This window comes from Erpetoichthys calabaricus, chromosome 16 (genome assembly GCF_900747795.2).
Source record: "Erpetoichthys calabaricus chromosome 16, fErpCal1.3, whole genome shotgun sequence".
NCBI lineage: Eukaryota > Metazoa > Chordata > Cladistia > Polypteriformes > Polypteridae > Erpetoichthys > Erpetoichthys calabaricus.
The window spans coordinates 22,920,209-22,934,821 of NC_041409.2; the positions used below are offsets into that span (position 1 = coordinate 22,920,209).

The 14,613-nt window shown below is 41.7% G+C and overlaps 1 protein-coding gene across 2 annotated transcripts in view; it reads right to left on the reverse strand.

Moving 5' to 3' along the window:
* The window catches only part of hhipl1 (HHIP-like 1), a 60,277-nt gene that overhangs the window by 41,529 nt on the left and 4,135 nt on the right, over nt 1-14,613 (reverse strand). For both annotated transcript variants that reach the window (XM_028821251.2, XM_051919793.1), the window contains exon 2: nt 67-713. In XM_028821251.2, the coding sequence (XP_028677084.2) occupies nt 67-713 (647 nt within the window). The remainder of the gene's footprint in view (nt 1-66; nt 714-14,613) is intronic.

Sequence of the window (14,613 nt, forward strand, 5' to 3'; positions counted from 1 at the left end):
AAATTACATTATACAAGAATGTGGATAAAACATTGCCAATAGAACAAAATATCTTGCAGCACTCACCTTTCTGAATTGTGGTCTACAGTGTTCATGTCATTTGAATCTATTCGAAACTCACTTATTCGAATCCTCTCGTCAAAACCCACCTCCACTGAATAATAAACGTAAAGTTTCCCATTAAACTTGAACTGAGGGTGAAAGACCAATCCAAGAAATCCTCTTTCATCGCCTTCCCAAGGTGACGTAAGTACTGCTTTGCTGATGTTTAGAAAGGGTTTTTCTAATCTTGACCGATCTGGAAGGTATGTCCATACAACACCAACTTGTTCAGCAATAAAAAATCTGTGTGTTCCATCATTGGCATGTACCATTGCCAATGGATTCCTTAAACTATTGGCAACCTCCTCAAGACAAAGCTGTAGGCATCCATCAGAATCATATGTTACTCGTCCCAGATTCTTACTCAGTTTGTCATTAACCAATAAATGGGGATAGCAGTAATCCACATCGTCAAGCTGTAGATACTGGCAGAATTGTTCCTGGTCCTGTTCAACTTCTATCAGTCTTTTATCATCTGAGAGCAGTGTGATGGCTGACCTGCATTTGAGCCAAAATTCCGAGCAGTAGTCCCCACAAAGACCTGGTAACTCTTTCAGTTCTGTACTCGTATCTTCAGCATCATATAAGTGGGCAGCATAAGGAGAGCATTCCTAAATAAAGGTAAGCAAAAATTGGTTTAATTAACCTCTTTCAAGGTTTATGTGAGCAATGCTTTGTAAAAGAGAACTCGGGGCAGGAGTTTGTCAATTTAGAAATGCTGCTGAGCCCATATGTCAAAAAGAGCAAACTTCTCATTTATGCAGCTGGTTAAGAAAAAGGAAAGCAAAAAGAAGTTTAGAATGTGAACAGGCTTTGAATTCAAATTAGACAGAGAATGAAAGAAGCATGTGCAGGAGGTGCAGTGGTTAGTTCTTCTGCCTCCCAGAGCCTGGGCTGAAACCTGGCCAAAGTCACAGTCTGAAACTTCTTCTTATGTCTGGGTTTCCATTCTCATCCATATAAGTAAAATCATAATCTGTACGTTTGCTTGCCAGTCATGCAAAAATGGCCAAACCAATTTTCATATGTGTTGCCGTTAGTCCCAGTTAAAATATGGCCTATATGGCGTTTCAGTGAGAGAAGTTGTAATGGAAGCTGGCAACTCAAAAGCCAACACCAACATGAGGACTACAATTACAGTGGAACCTCGAGATACGAACAGCTCTGTATACGAGAAATTCAAGATACGAGGATAGTATGAGTGAAAAATTCGGATCTAAATATGAGCATTGGCTCGCGTAACGAGCCATGAGCCAGGCTGTGGGTATGCGTGATGCGTTTCCCGATCTGCCTCGACTCGGGGATTCACCCAAGCTGACGCTGCCCGCCCATCAGCTCACTCAGTGTTCCTTGTTCTCCCATAGCGTGAGGATTTACGTGTTTGTGCGCTTGTGATTTCATTGTTTTTTTTGCATTTAACGTGAAAATAATTATTCCACGATGCCTCTCGGTAACCCGTTTCCTCCTCCCCACCTCCCTATCGTCTCCCTCAAGCCAGCCAGGACTCTTCATAAAGGTAAACTACAGTTATATTATTTACCAGTGTTATTTATTAAAGGTAAACTACAGTACATATTATTTATCAGTGTTATTTGTTAGGAAAATTGATTTTTATGTTGATATTTTTGGGGGTGCGGAACAGATTAACTGGATTTCCATTATTTTCAATGGGGAAGTTTGTTCTAGATACGAGAAATTCGCTATACGAGCTCAGTGCTGGGATGAATTAAACTCGTATCTCGAGGTTCCACTGTACTATCTGGCAGGAGGAGAGTGCTGGGGCTGATGGGAGGGGACAGCGCACACAAAGTTTTGTACTGGCCTTTAAACAAGGATCTCATCAAAAGCCACAGGTACTGGTTTTTCTTCTAAACTAATTTGGATAACAATTTTATTTTCTTGCTGGATTACAGCTTATGTCTAAATATACGTCACTTTGTCTCATCATGGGTCGTGTTAAGCCATGTTGAATTACCTAAAGTATTCTTTCCCTGTTTATTTTCTTCTAGACACTTTTCTGAAAAATATATACAGGTCCACAAGTGGTATACAGTGTTGACAAACCCTTATGGAGCAAAGTTTCTTTCTTTTAACCCTCCCCTCCTCAAAAAGTTTTTAAAACTCTAAAACACCCTTTTTTGTGAATTAACATTTGCGAAATTTCAGGTGAAAAAGAAGCTCGGCATCAATTTCGCAAAAATATATGTGAAAGAAAGCTTAGCTGTTTCGCTCACCACTACAAATTATTTTGCAATGTTATACATAACCTATGGAGCAAGATTTGGGCCATCGGGCAAAGAGAATGGTGGTCTGCTCCTTGTTGGTCAAACATGTAGGCAGGAATCTCATTGCTCTATGCACACATGACGATAATTCTAATAAGAACTGATGACACTCCAGATTTCATAAAAGCAAACCATTACATTTTTGAAAAATCGGGAGTGGTCTCCCCCTAGACTTTCTCGTTTACTCAGATATGGGGATGGATATTTGAGGAGTAAACTGTAAAACAATGATTACAATTTCATATTATTAGGGCCCTATGATTTCTGCAATGCGGAAAACATGGACGGAATCACAGAATGAACACTTAAAAATGGATTTTAGATTTACAAATGGAAATTTAGAGACTGAAGGGGTAACTGTTACAAAACTTCCCAATAAATTAAATGATTGAATAATCTGTAGTCTATCATTGAGATACTATTTTCTAGTTTGTTGTTTTTGAAGAGAATGCAGTTCTTCGTAGAAATCCAGTCGTGCCTCTATCTGTCTGTGCGTGTGTTTCCTGTATGTTTTCTCATTAAAGGCACCAGAATTAGCTAGCTGCATGAGAAATGAAATGTCGAAGCGAGCAGTACCAGATACCCTAACTTCGTCGAAAAAACTAAGAAACACGAGCTTAACTGCAAAATTAAGGGCACAACAATATCTCGGTGACATTTACGAATCTGGACAACTTTTCTGCAAGTTTTGCCAGCATACCATAGACTGGACACGCAAAGATACTTGCAATGACCACGTCAAGTCTAAAGCCCATCTCAAAAACAAGGAGAAATTAAAATCAAAAAGTGTTCCCCTTCAGGTAGTGACAGAGGAAACAACAAAATCGTCAGATGTCAGTTTGGGGCCATGTGAGTCAGACATACCACTTGTTTTGTCTTGGTAGAGCAATATTTTACTCTACTTTCCCCTTTTGTATTATTAATGTGTAGACTTTGTCAGAATGCCTCAAATCTTCCAGACTTACCACTGTTTATAAGGTATTATAGTATATAACTTCTCCCCACCTTCCCTTCTGCATTTATAACCTCAGGCAATTAGGTGTAGTAAAAGACAAGCAGGAGTTAAGTTACAATTAAAAAATGTATTATTGATAATATTCATAAATAATAACAATATGCAAAGTACATTTGAATATTGGCAACTATACAACCTGATAAATGGTGATGTGTAGTTTCAGACGGCACACAGACTTGTTAGTTACTTAAAATGTCTCTAGTTAAGGCATCATTGGTGGTCAGCTTTCTTTAGAACAGGCTGTCTCAATATGGCTGCCGAGCTGTGCTCTCCATTGTCTTGTCCTTTTCAGTTCATGGTGTGAGATGGTCATTCATCAGTTTGGTAAGAGAGACAGAGAGCTGGGTGAAGTAAACAAATTTATAGGTTTTCTGTCCAACGCCTAGAGCCAATAGGACATCATGGTACTTAAAGGCTTCTGATACAAGCCAGTTCCAAACAGCCATACTTCAGACCAATGGGGGAACAGAAAACATCTTCACGCCTGCCACCCCCCAAAACCATTTGTTGAGCTAAAGTTTGCCAGTTAGGCAGCCTGACTTTCCTATGGGGGTTTAGAGACTTCAGAGAAACATTTACCAATTTTTTGTATGAATGCTTCTCACTAATGTAACACTAATATTACATTTGCTTTGCCTAAGTTACAAATAAAGACATACAAAATATTTATCAACTTGCATGCAAAATTTCACATCACAACACCACTCGAAAAAACAATGAAGATGTGTGATTTCTTTATTAAGCATTGTAGACAAGGAGGCGCACTGCCAGAAAATGAGAGTAGTCTTCATCAAACTCATTTGCCCCGTGTCTTTGAACAACATTTGGACGCCATTCTTCGAAATGAATTGTGGCAAGAAAATGTTGTAGGTGATGAAACCACAGATAGCCAAGAGCACATAGTGATAGGTGAGTAAACATTTGACTGTACGGTAATTCTTTTACGTAGGCAGTTCTAATTGTACAGGATGTATTTACTGTGAATCATATAACTGATTAAATTATACAGATATTTAACCAGTATTAACAGTCTTTCCCGTAGAAAAATGTTATTAGTGAATGGAACTGGTTGTTAATGGGTTCCCTTTTAAAAATTAACAACGATGTTTGTGGATTTAATAGATGTTTTGCCTCATGGTGACTCGACACGCAAGGCCCACATTTGACTCTCCTGTTACCTGCACCTACAAACCAGGTGTCTCCACAGATGCAACGAGGCCTTAAAAGTGGGTCACTCTTTCTCTTTTCTAAAAGTGAAGTTAACCTTCATCTCAGAAGGATGCATCACACTAGTAACTGTTCTGACAATTCTGGGGGGGGCTCTCACTGTTCTACTGCAGTCTCAGCATACAGCATCATGGAGGATCTGGGCTCCTACCTGATGAATGGAACTGTAGAATAAGGTTCAGTTGTGCTAGTGTGCTGTGTCATTAAAAGGAATGTAAAGTGCCATTTCATTATTGTTTGTTTTGCTGTAGCTGTTACTAATTTCGTACAGTAAAAAAAAAAATCTAAATCAAGGAAAAATAAAATGGTGAAAACCAAAAATAAAAAAAAAAATAAAACTGAATTTGTGAAAAAATAAAACTGTTTCCATAGGGCCCTATATTATGTACATTAAAGAACCAATAACAACAAATCAAATCAAATTAATAATATATTGAACAATTATTATAAAAGTAAAGTTGAATAAATCAGATTCTGCAGCTGCAATGAAAAATTTGTCACAATAATTTTATTTTGGCAAACGATTCAGGTAAATTACCACTTTCACTAAGCGGAAGTGAGTCAAAAGTTGCAAGAGACTTTAGTAATGTGTATAATGTAACACTTGTACACTCATTTACATAAAGCAAAAATGTTCTCAAATATGTCTGTATTACCATTTGAACGTCAAACGGAAAATTGCGATTATCTCGAAAACTAGTCTCTTTTCGAAAAAATGCAAAGCAACAAAAAACGCTTAGAATGTGGTGCTTTAACATAATATGATGTGAAATTATCAAATTTCTGCGGTGGGATGGCACCCATGGGCGGCACGGTGGCGCAGTGGGTAGCGCTGCTGCCTTGCAGTTAGGAGACCCGGGTTCGCTTCCCGGGTCCTCCCTGCGTGGAGTTTGCATGTTCTCCCCGTGTCTGCGTTGGATTCCTCCGGGTGCTCCAGTTTCCTCCCACAGTCCAAAGACATGCAGGTTAGGTGGATTGGCGATTCTAAATGGGCCCTAGTGTGTGCTTGGTGTGTGGGTGTGTTTGTGTGTGTCCTGCGGTGGGTTGGCACCCTGCCGGGATTGGTTCCTGCCTTGTGCCCTGTGTTGGCTGGGATTGGCTCCAGCAGACCCCTGTGACCCTGTGTTCGGATTCAGCGGGTTGGAAAATGGATGGATGGATGGGATGGCACCCTGCCCAGGGTTTGTTTCCTGCTTTGTGCCCTGTGTTGGCTGGGATTGGCTCCAGTAGACCCCCGTGACCCTGTGTTAGGATATAGCAGGTTGGACAATGACTGACTGACTGATTATCAAATTTTTAATATTTTTTGGGAAACGTTCCAGGTTAAGTACTACTTCTGATTAGTCGAAACAGCTCAAAAGTTGATAGAAAGCTACGGTTTGTATCTAATACTTACATACAAAATTTGGTTGACCTAAGTGAAAGCGTACTCAAGTTATCCTGTTTACACACTGTGATCAACGGCCAGCATTTCAGTCCGGCCGGGACGTCCCTCATCAGAAGAAAATAGCCTTTTCAGGGCAAAATATCCCCCGGGACGCTAGATGGCAGCTCCCCGGGATGGAAATGGTTTTTCGGATTCCCACAGGGCAGCATGGGACATGGAGTCCATCTCTTCAGCCCTGTTGGGTGCTGTGGGTGCCGCCAGGGGAAGCTCACCAAGAACCCGGGGACTATTACGGTTACGTCAACCCGGAAGCACTTCGGAGTCACGAGGACGGAAGCCCGCAGTACTTCCGGGATACTTGAAGAAGGTGTTTGACCCGGAGAAGGAATACTTCCTGGTCATGGACTTTAAAAGGACTATGGGAAACCCAGCAGATCGAGCCGGAGTTGGGAGGGAGTGTAATAGAGCGGCTGGGAGTGGAGGATTGGTTATTGTGCTTATTGATTACTAGGTTTAGGTTTAGGTTTATTTGTCATATATAGGTTAACACAGGGTCAACATACAATGAAATGTGTATGACGAGAAAAACAAGTCGCTCAGCCTAGATCTAATAAAGCTTAAAAAAAGATTACAAGTTAAAAATAGACAAGCCATATAAAATAACATGTGTACGTTTTAAAAGAAGTTATAGAGCAATATGAGTTGAATGAGCAGCAAGTACAGATGACAGTTATTGCACAGATAATGTTTTATAAGTACAGATGCATATTCCATAAAGTGCAGATGCATGTTCCAGTCAGTATTCTGAGTGTGTGCAGGTACAGTTTGTGTGTGAGTAGTGCAATGTTGATGTAATGTAAGTGTATGTAAGTGTTCAGGTGTTGCTGTTGAGGAGTCGAATGACCTGGTGGTAAAAGCTGTTCTTAAGTCTTGTAGTCCGAGCAGCCAGACTCCTGTATCGTCTGCCAGACGGTAACAAGGAGAACAGCTGGCGTGCTGGATGGCTGTGGTCCTTTATGATGCTGCTTGTCTTACGCAAGCACCGCTGGAGGTAAATGTCTTCAATGGCAGGAAGACTCTTGCCCGTGATGTGCTCTGCTGCCTTCACCACTCTCTGTAGTGATTTCCGGCTGCTGGCAGATCAGCTCCCATACCAGACGGTAATGCAGCCCGTCAACAGACTCTCGACCACACTCCTGTTTGAGGTGATGTTGGCATTCATGCCAAACTTCCTCAGCCTCCTCAGGAAGTAGAGCCGCTGGCGAGCTTTCTTGACCACAGTGTCTATGTGAAGGGTCCATGAGAGATCCTTGGTGATGTTTACTCTGAGGAACTTGAAGCTGTTAACCCTTTCAACTTCTATGCCGCTGATGTAGATAGCCTGGTGTTCTCTGCCTTGTTGTTTTCGATAGTCCACAATCATCTCCTTGGTTTTGCTGACGTTAAGAGACAAGTTGTTATCTAAGCACCAATTACTCAGTGCCAGCATGTCCTCTCTGTAGGCCGTCTCATCGTTGTCAGTGATAAGGCCTATGATGGTTGTGTCGTCTGCAAACTTGATGATGGTGTTTGTGCCGTGTTTTGCAACACAGTCATGGGTGAACAAGGAATACAAGAGGGGGCTAAGCACACAGCCCTGCGGCGCTCCTGTGTTTAAAATGAGTGATGAGGATGTGTGTGTTTGCCGACTCTCACCACCTGGGGCCTGTTTGTGAGGAAAGAGAAAATCCATCTGCAGATGGTCGTCCCCAACCCAAGGTCGTCAAGCTTCAAGACGAGTTTTGAGGGGATGATGGTGTTGAATGCCGAGCTGTAATCTATGAACAGCATTCTTACATATGTATTTCCTCTTTCCAGGTGGGTGAGGGCAGTGTTTATTGTTAGTGCAACGGCATCCTCTGTCGATCTGTTTGCTCTGTAAGCAAATTGGAGAGGATCCAGCGTGTCAGGGAGGGGAGAGCAGATGTAACCTTTGACTAGTTGCTCGAAACACTTCATAATGACCGATGTCAGTGCAACCGGGCGATAGTCATTCAGACAGGAGACCACCGGTTTCTTTGGGACAGGAATGATGGTGGATGCCTTGAAGGAAGTGGGGACCACTGACTGCCTCAGGGAGAGATTGAAAATGTTGGTGAACACACCTGCTAGCTGGTCAGCACACGCCCTGAGGGCACGGCCTGGGATGCCATCTGGTCCCGGAGCTTTGCGAGGATTGACCTTTTTGAAGGACCTTCTCACATCAGACGTTAAACGTCGAGATTCATCAAAATCTTGAAATCAAATTTTTGGACGATTCCAATACTTACATATATGAGAAAGTAAAAAGACAATGCTATTATACCTCTGTATATCTTTAACAAGGGTGATAGAGATTGGCCATGATGAAACAGAATGAAACACAATTTTTCACAGTTAAGAATGTGGTTGAAAGATAACAACTGTTTCTTGATGGCAGACATTTATTCCGGTCCATTTTATGATGAGGCAGTTATAATTTTAGACTTTGATGTCAGCATAGCCACACAATTTGTAGCAATTTTAAATCAAGCACTAGCTTATGCAAAAACTAAAAACTGGATTAAACAGATGGATCTAATAAATGTTGACATTCAATTGACATGTGCAGTTAAAACTATGACAGCAATGATATTTTATGTTATTAAAAAGAAAAGCAAAAAAAATCCATGGTTGGTAGTTTATGTGATTGCAGACAGGGAGCAGAAACATGACGGTTAATTAAATGACACAATCTAATTAAAACAAGACTGGGATTCTAATTAACAAACTGAATTGATCAAACACCTGCTGCCATTGTGGCCCTCTGGAAGCGGAGTTTGAGATCTCTGGTGTAAGCGTTAAGAAATAATCAGGAGCAAACTGTGGACAAAATTAACAGTTTATAATGAAGTAGTAGTGCCAGTAGCCTTGTATGGAGCCAGAAACTGGACGTTTAGCCAAGCAATTAAGAGAAGACTAGACGTGTGTGACAGCAGATGCTTGAGAAGAATTATGAAAATATGATGGCCAAGGACAATTAAGATTTGAGAGAAAAGACTGGTCAAAAATGGAGCTGAGTGAAACAGGCGTATCGAGAATGATAAGATGGGCAGGACATGTAGGGCGCGTGGACGACTCAAGGACAGGAAGAAAACAGTGGAAAGATGGTTTCCAGTAGAAAGGAAAAGAGCAGGAAAGCCAAGAAAGAAATGGGAAGATGTGGTGACAGAGGAATTAAGAGGAGAGGAACAAATAGAAGAAACCCGGGGAAAGTTGCACAGGATAGAGAAAAGTGGAGGAGGCTCCAGAACAGGCCGGGGCGTAGCATTGAAGACGAGAGAAGCGTGGCTAACTAACTAAACTGTAAAAACGTCCCTAATGAAACTGTTTTGCTCCTTAGAACGCAAGGTTAGGTCCAAAAAATGTCCCTAAAATGAAGCATAAAATTAGTAACCATTTAATAGGTGTCACTATCATGCTAAAATGCTGCTTTGACACTCTGGCTTCTTCTGACGTTATGCTTGTTTTCACTGCGTTGACTTCTCCTGCCTTCACATACAGACTGCATAAGCCCTCTTGTTCATAAAATGGATTGCCTCCTTATGTGAATGGCTACTGGGAAACCTGATTCAAATGCAAAGGACATTAACACACCATAAACATGGGGCTCGTAACTATTAAACAGATCGGTCAGTCAGTCGACCAACCATTGGAAAACGGAAGTTACATTAGCTAGAAATAGAAAGGCATGCTGATAAAACTACTTTAAATGGACTTCAAAGCCTGCTGGGCTTCCTTCACAGTAGCACCACTGCTGCTTTATGGAACCAATCGACCAAGCATCATATTATTATTATTTATGTAGCAGACACCTTTATCCAAGGTGACTTGCAAAACAAGTTAAATACATACAAGAATGACGGTGACGGCATCTAAAGCAACAGAGAATAAGACAAAAAACGAGTACATGGGAATTAGAACATATATCTGAAGCTAGAAAACAGCAATCCGTATCTTAAACTCTTTGTCATTTCAACATCAGGCTTCCCTGTAGGAGAGAAACTAAGCAGTACCAAAATATTTAATAAGAGGGTGTGTTTTCAAAGGATGCCTAAAAGCAAGCAAATTGGGTGCCATTCAAATAGACAAAGTGAGATCATTCGACAGCTTTGGAGCAAGAACGGAGAAGCACTGTCCAGTCTTGGCACGTCTGGCAAGAGAAGGGAAGGTCAGCAGACAGGCAGAGGCAGATCGGAGACTTCTTGAGGGGATGTAAGGAGAGGTTTGAATTACGGAGCAGAACCGTTCAGAGAATAGTAGGTCAGGACAAGGGATGTCTGTATACAGTGTTACAGACATGGGTGTTGACTGGAATCCTGACCGGAGTTGAGGTTTCCCTTACTTGACTGGGAGACCTTTATAATGGAAGGAGAAGGATGAACAAGCATCCCATTCTGGGTTGGATAAAATTGCCTATCCCCGTCGGGAGGCCATTATAGGAGGAGGACCTGGGGGAGGCTGCCTCCCAGGGAATTGTGTTCAGCCAGTACGCTGGGTGGCAGTATCCCTCTGGTATGGACACCCACAAAGCAGTATGGGAATTGTGGTGCTAGTGGGCAGCCCTGTCCTCAGGTGATGCTAGGGTTAGCTGCTTGGGGCAGGTTCTCCTGTTACAGGGTGGTTACACCTGACCCAGAAGTGCTTGCTGGATGCAATGTGGTGATACCAGAAATACTCCAGAGTCTGGTATAAAGAAAGCTGCTCCGCTTCACCTGGGTGAGTTGGATTCAGGAGTGAAGAATGGGCAAAGTTAGCCCGGGAGGAGAAATCTAGGGGGAAGAAGAAAAGGAATCTTGTGTGTGTGTTTGTGCTCATGCAAATCTTATGAAGAAGACTTTGTTAAGGTGTTTGGTTACAACTAAATCATTATATCAACACAAGATTCGTGTCTGTGCAATTGTGTTTGAGGTTGGGGTGCTGTTACGGCCCCTACTGTTCTCAGTCACTCTGATGGTAGCTTATGAATGGGTCATTTGGGTAGCGGACAGGCAGGGTAATGTCATGTTAGCAATCCAGGCCGGAAACGTATATCAGTGGTTCTCAAAGTGTGACAGTCATTGTGTCACAGCATCGTGATATTTAAGTGGCTCAAACTGTTTAGTGTGTGCTGCTAAATTAACTAAGAGCCATGAGGAACGGGTCTACAACTACCTCTGTGGAGCACACCATCTGACTTTGCAGGAGACAAGAACGATTTTTACATGAATTCCATTCCTGCTCTGATCCTGTTCACTTGTTCTGATGGCTCCCTCTCTTTCTCTCAGCCAGCACTCCTTCAAACTTGGTGCTTCTTTCAGTTCAACCGGTCTCTCTTTCTTACACTCAGTTATGTCCGCTTAGAGAGCTCATTTCAGGTCACTGCAGTCCCTTAATTCTATTTGGATGGTGACATGTGCCACTTCTGCTGTAGCAGTGCTGTCAAGCCCCTTGTTGTTACAATATGTCCATGGCCAAGGGGTTATTATGGAACACAGGCAGGAAAGTGGGAATTGGAAACATAAACCCAGAAACACTGGATTAAAACATTGGCATTTTCATACAAATACATTTAGTACAATAAATACATGTAATTTTAAGTGAATTTACTCTAACAAGTGGCTTTTGACCATTTGTGGCCCACTGTATTTTTAACTTTAGCAGACTGGTCTTCACTTTGAGTCATTTCAATTACATACAGACTTAGATAGATAGATAGATAGATAGATAGATAGATAGATAGATAGATAGATAGATAGATAGATAGATAGATAGATAGATAGATAGATAGATAGATAGATAGATAGATAGATAGATAGATAGAGTGAAAATCACTATATAATAAATAGATAGATAGAGTGAAAGGCACTATATAATAGATAGATAGATAGATAGATAGATAGATAGATAGATAGATAGATAGATAGATAGATAGATAGATAGATAGATAGATAGATAGATAGATAGATACTTTATTCATCCCAAGGGGAAATTCACACCCAAGAGGAAATTCACAATTATATAAAACATGAATGAATATATTGCTTATAGTTTGACTTTGTTCAATATGAAAGAAATTTGAATCAATACACTGCTTAATTTACAGCGGATCTGGAAAGTATTCAGACCCCTTCACTTTCTGCAGTCTTTATTGTGTTGTAGATTTAGTTTTAAATGGATACATTTGTCATAACCCATAATGACAAAGTGAAAGCATATTTTCAGAAAGGTTTGCAAATTTATTAAAATCAGAAATCTGCCACTCATATAAAGTATTCAGACCCTTTGCTGTGTCACTCCAAATTGTGGTCAGGTGGCTCCTGATTGCTTCAGTTCTTCTTGAGATGTGTGTAGACCTTGAATGGGGTCCACCTGAATTGATTGGACATCATTTAGAAAAAGGCACACATCTGAGTAGAGAAGGTCCCACAATTGACACCATATAACAGGACAAAAGCCAAGTCAGAGGACCTCTTTAGACTTCCACGATCAAATTGTGTTTAGGTGTAGATCGGGTCAAGGGGATAAAACCATTTTTAAAACTTTGAGTGTTCCCAGGAGTACAACAGCCTCAATAATTGAGAAATGAAAGAAGTTTGCAACCACCAGGACTCCTCCTAAAGTTGCTCGTCTGACCAAACTGAGCAACCAGGCATGAAGGACTGTGGGAAGGGGGTGACTAAGAACTCAATGGTCACTCCAACATTGCTTCACAGGTCCTCTGCTGAGATGTAAGAACCTCTCAGAAGGACTACTGTCTCAGCAGCACTCCATTAAACAGGCAGAATCCACTCTTTGGATAAAAGGTATATGACAGTTTAAAGGGCACTAAGAGTCTGAGACAAAAATTTTACTTTTTGGACACAACTTCAATCACTGTGTCTAGTGAAGACCAAGCACTGCTCAACACCTGGCTAATACCTGTACCCACTGTGATGGACGGCCAACAGCTCATCCCGGTCGACACATCCAAGACGCTAGATGGCATCTTCCCTGCACCATGGAAGATGGAGTTCGGCTTCACAGCCCTGCTGGGTGCCATTGTGTGACGCTGCAGGGAGATGCGGGGATTTTTTTTTTCTCTATAGCCCGGAAGTACTCCCAAGTCACGGGGAAGGAAGAACAGAAGTACTTCCGGGCTGAAGAAAAATGCAAGTCTTCATCTGACCCGGAAGTGCTATTAAATCACATGGATAGAAGGACAGGAGCACTTCCGGGTCAAGGACTATATAAAGGACTATGAGAGACACAGCAAGCTGAGCCGGAGTTGGGAGGTAGAGTGATGGAGCTGCTGGGAGGAGAGGAGGATTGATTTATTGTTTATTGGGGTGATTGTGGTGTATACTGTGGCCCAATATCGAAAAAAAAAGAAATTAAAAAGATTATTGGTGCTTTTACTTGGTGTCTTGGACGTTTGTCTGTGGGGTTTGAGGAGCGACAGTGCCCTCTAGTGTCACACCACCCTACAGTGAAGCATGGTGGTGGCAGCATCATGCTGTGGGGATGCATCTCTATGGCACTGGCAGGGAGACTGGTCAGATTAGAGGGAAGAATGACTGCAGCCAGAAACCTTGAAGAAAATCTGCTCCAGAGTGCACGCCACTTCACTTCATTGATGATTCACCTTTCGGAACAACAATGACCAGAAACATACAGCCAAGACAACACTGGAGTGGCTTCAGGTCAAGTCTCTTGACTGTTCTTGAGTGGCCAAGCCAAACCCCAGACCCCCTGTGGAGAGACCTGAAGATGGCAGTTTACAGAAAATCCCCATCCAATCCAACCAAGCCTGAGAGGACCTGCCAAGATAGAATGAGATAAACAGTCCATATCCAGGTGTGCAAGGCTTGTGGAGATTAACCTAGGAACACTGGAAGCTGAACCTGCTGCCAAAGGGGCTTCTACAAGGTACTGAATTAAGGGTCAGAATACCTATTTGAAAGGGAGATTTCGGTTTGTGATGTTTAATAAATTTGCAAACCTTTCTGGGAACATGTTTTCACTTTGTCATGATGGGTTACTGAGTGAAGATTGATGGGTAAAAATGGCAAAATTATCTATTTAAAATGAACACAACACAATAAAGTGTGTAGAAAGTGAAGGGGCCTGAATAAGTTCTGAATCCACTGAGTCATTTTTTCTGCTATTATATTTTTACCTTGTCTATTTGTTTTCAATGCCTGTAGGATTTGATCAGTCAGCCCCGTGGAATAAAAATATTTTCCACCCTGAATCCACATCAGCTTAATCAGTTTTCATTCAGACCAGTGAATTAAACCTGCTATTCTCCTTATTATAGGAACAGTGCATTTAAAGCAGTTTTTAGTTCATTTGTCCAAAAAAAACCCTATTCACAATACTAGATTGTTACATAAAGATAAAGCAGCTGCAGCAGATTATTATTGCTCTCCGGTAGACTGCAGTTAGCTCAGTGTAACACGTGAAACATGTCACGTAGCAAACAAGCAGCTCCCCACACAGTTCATACAATTGGGCAATACTACGGAGAATGCTGGCCGGCTTCCTTGAATTTCTCATTGTACCTTCACCCCAGTGCTTCT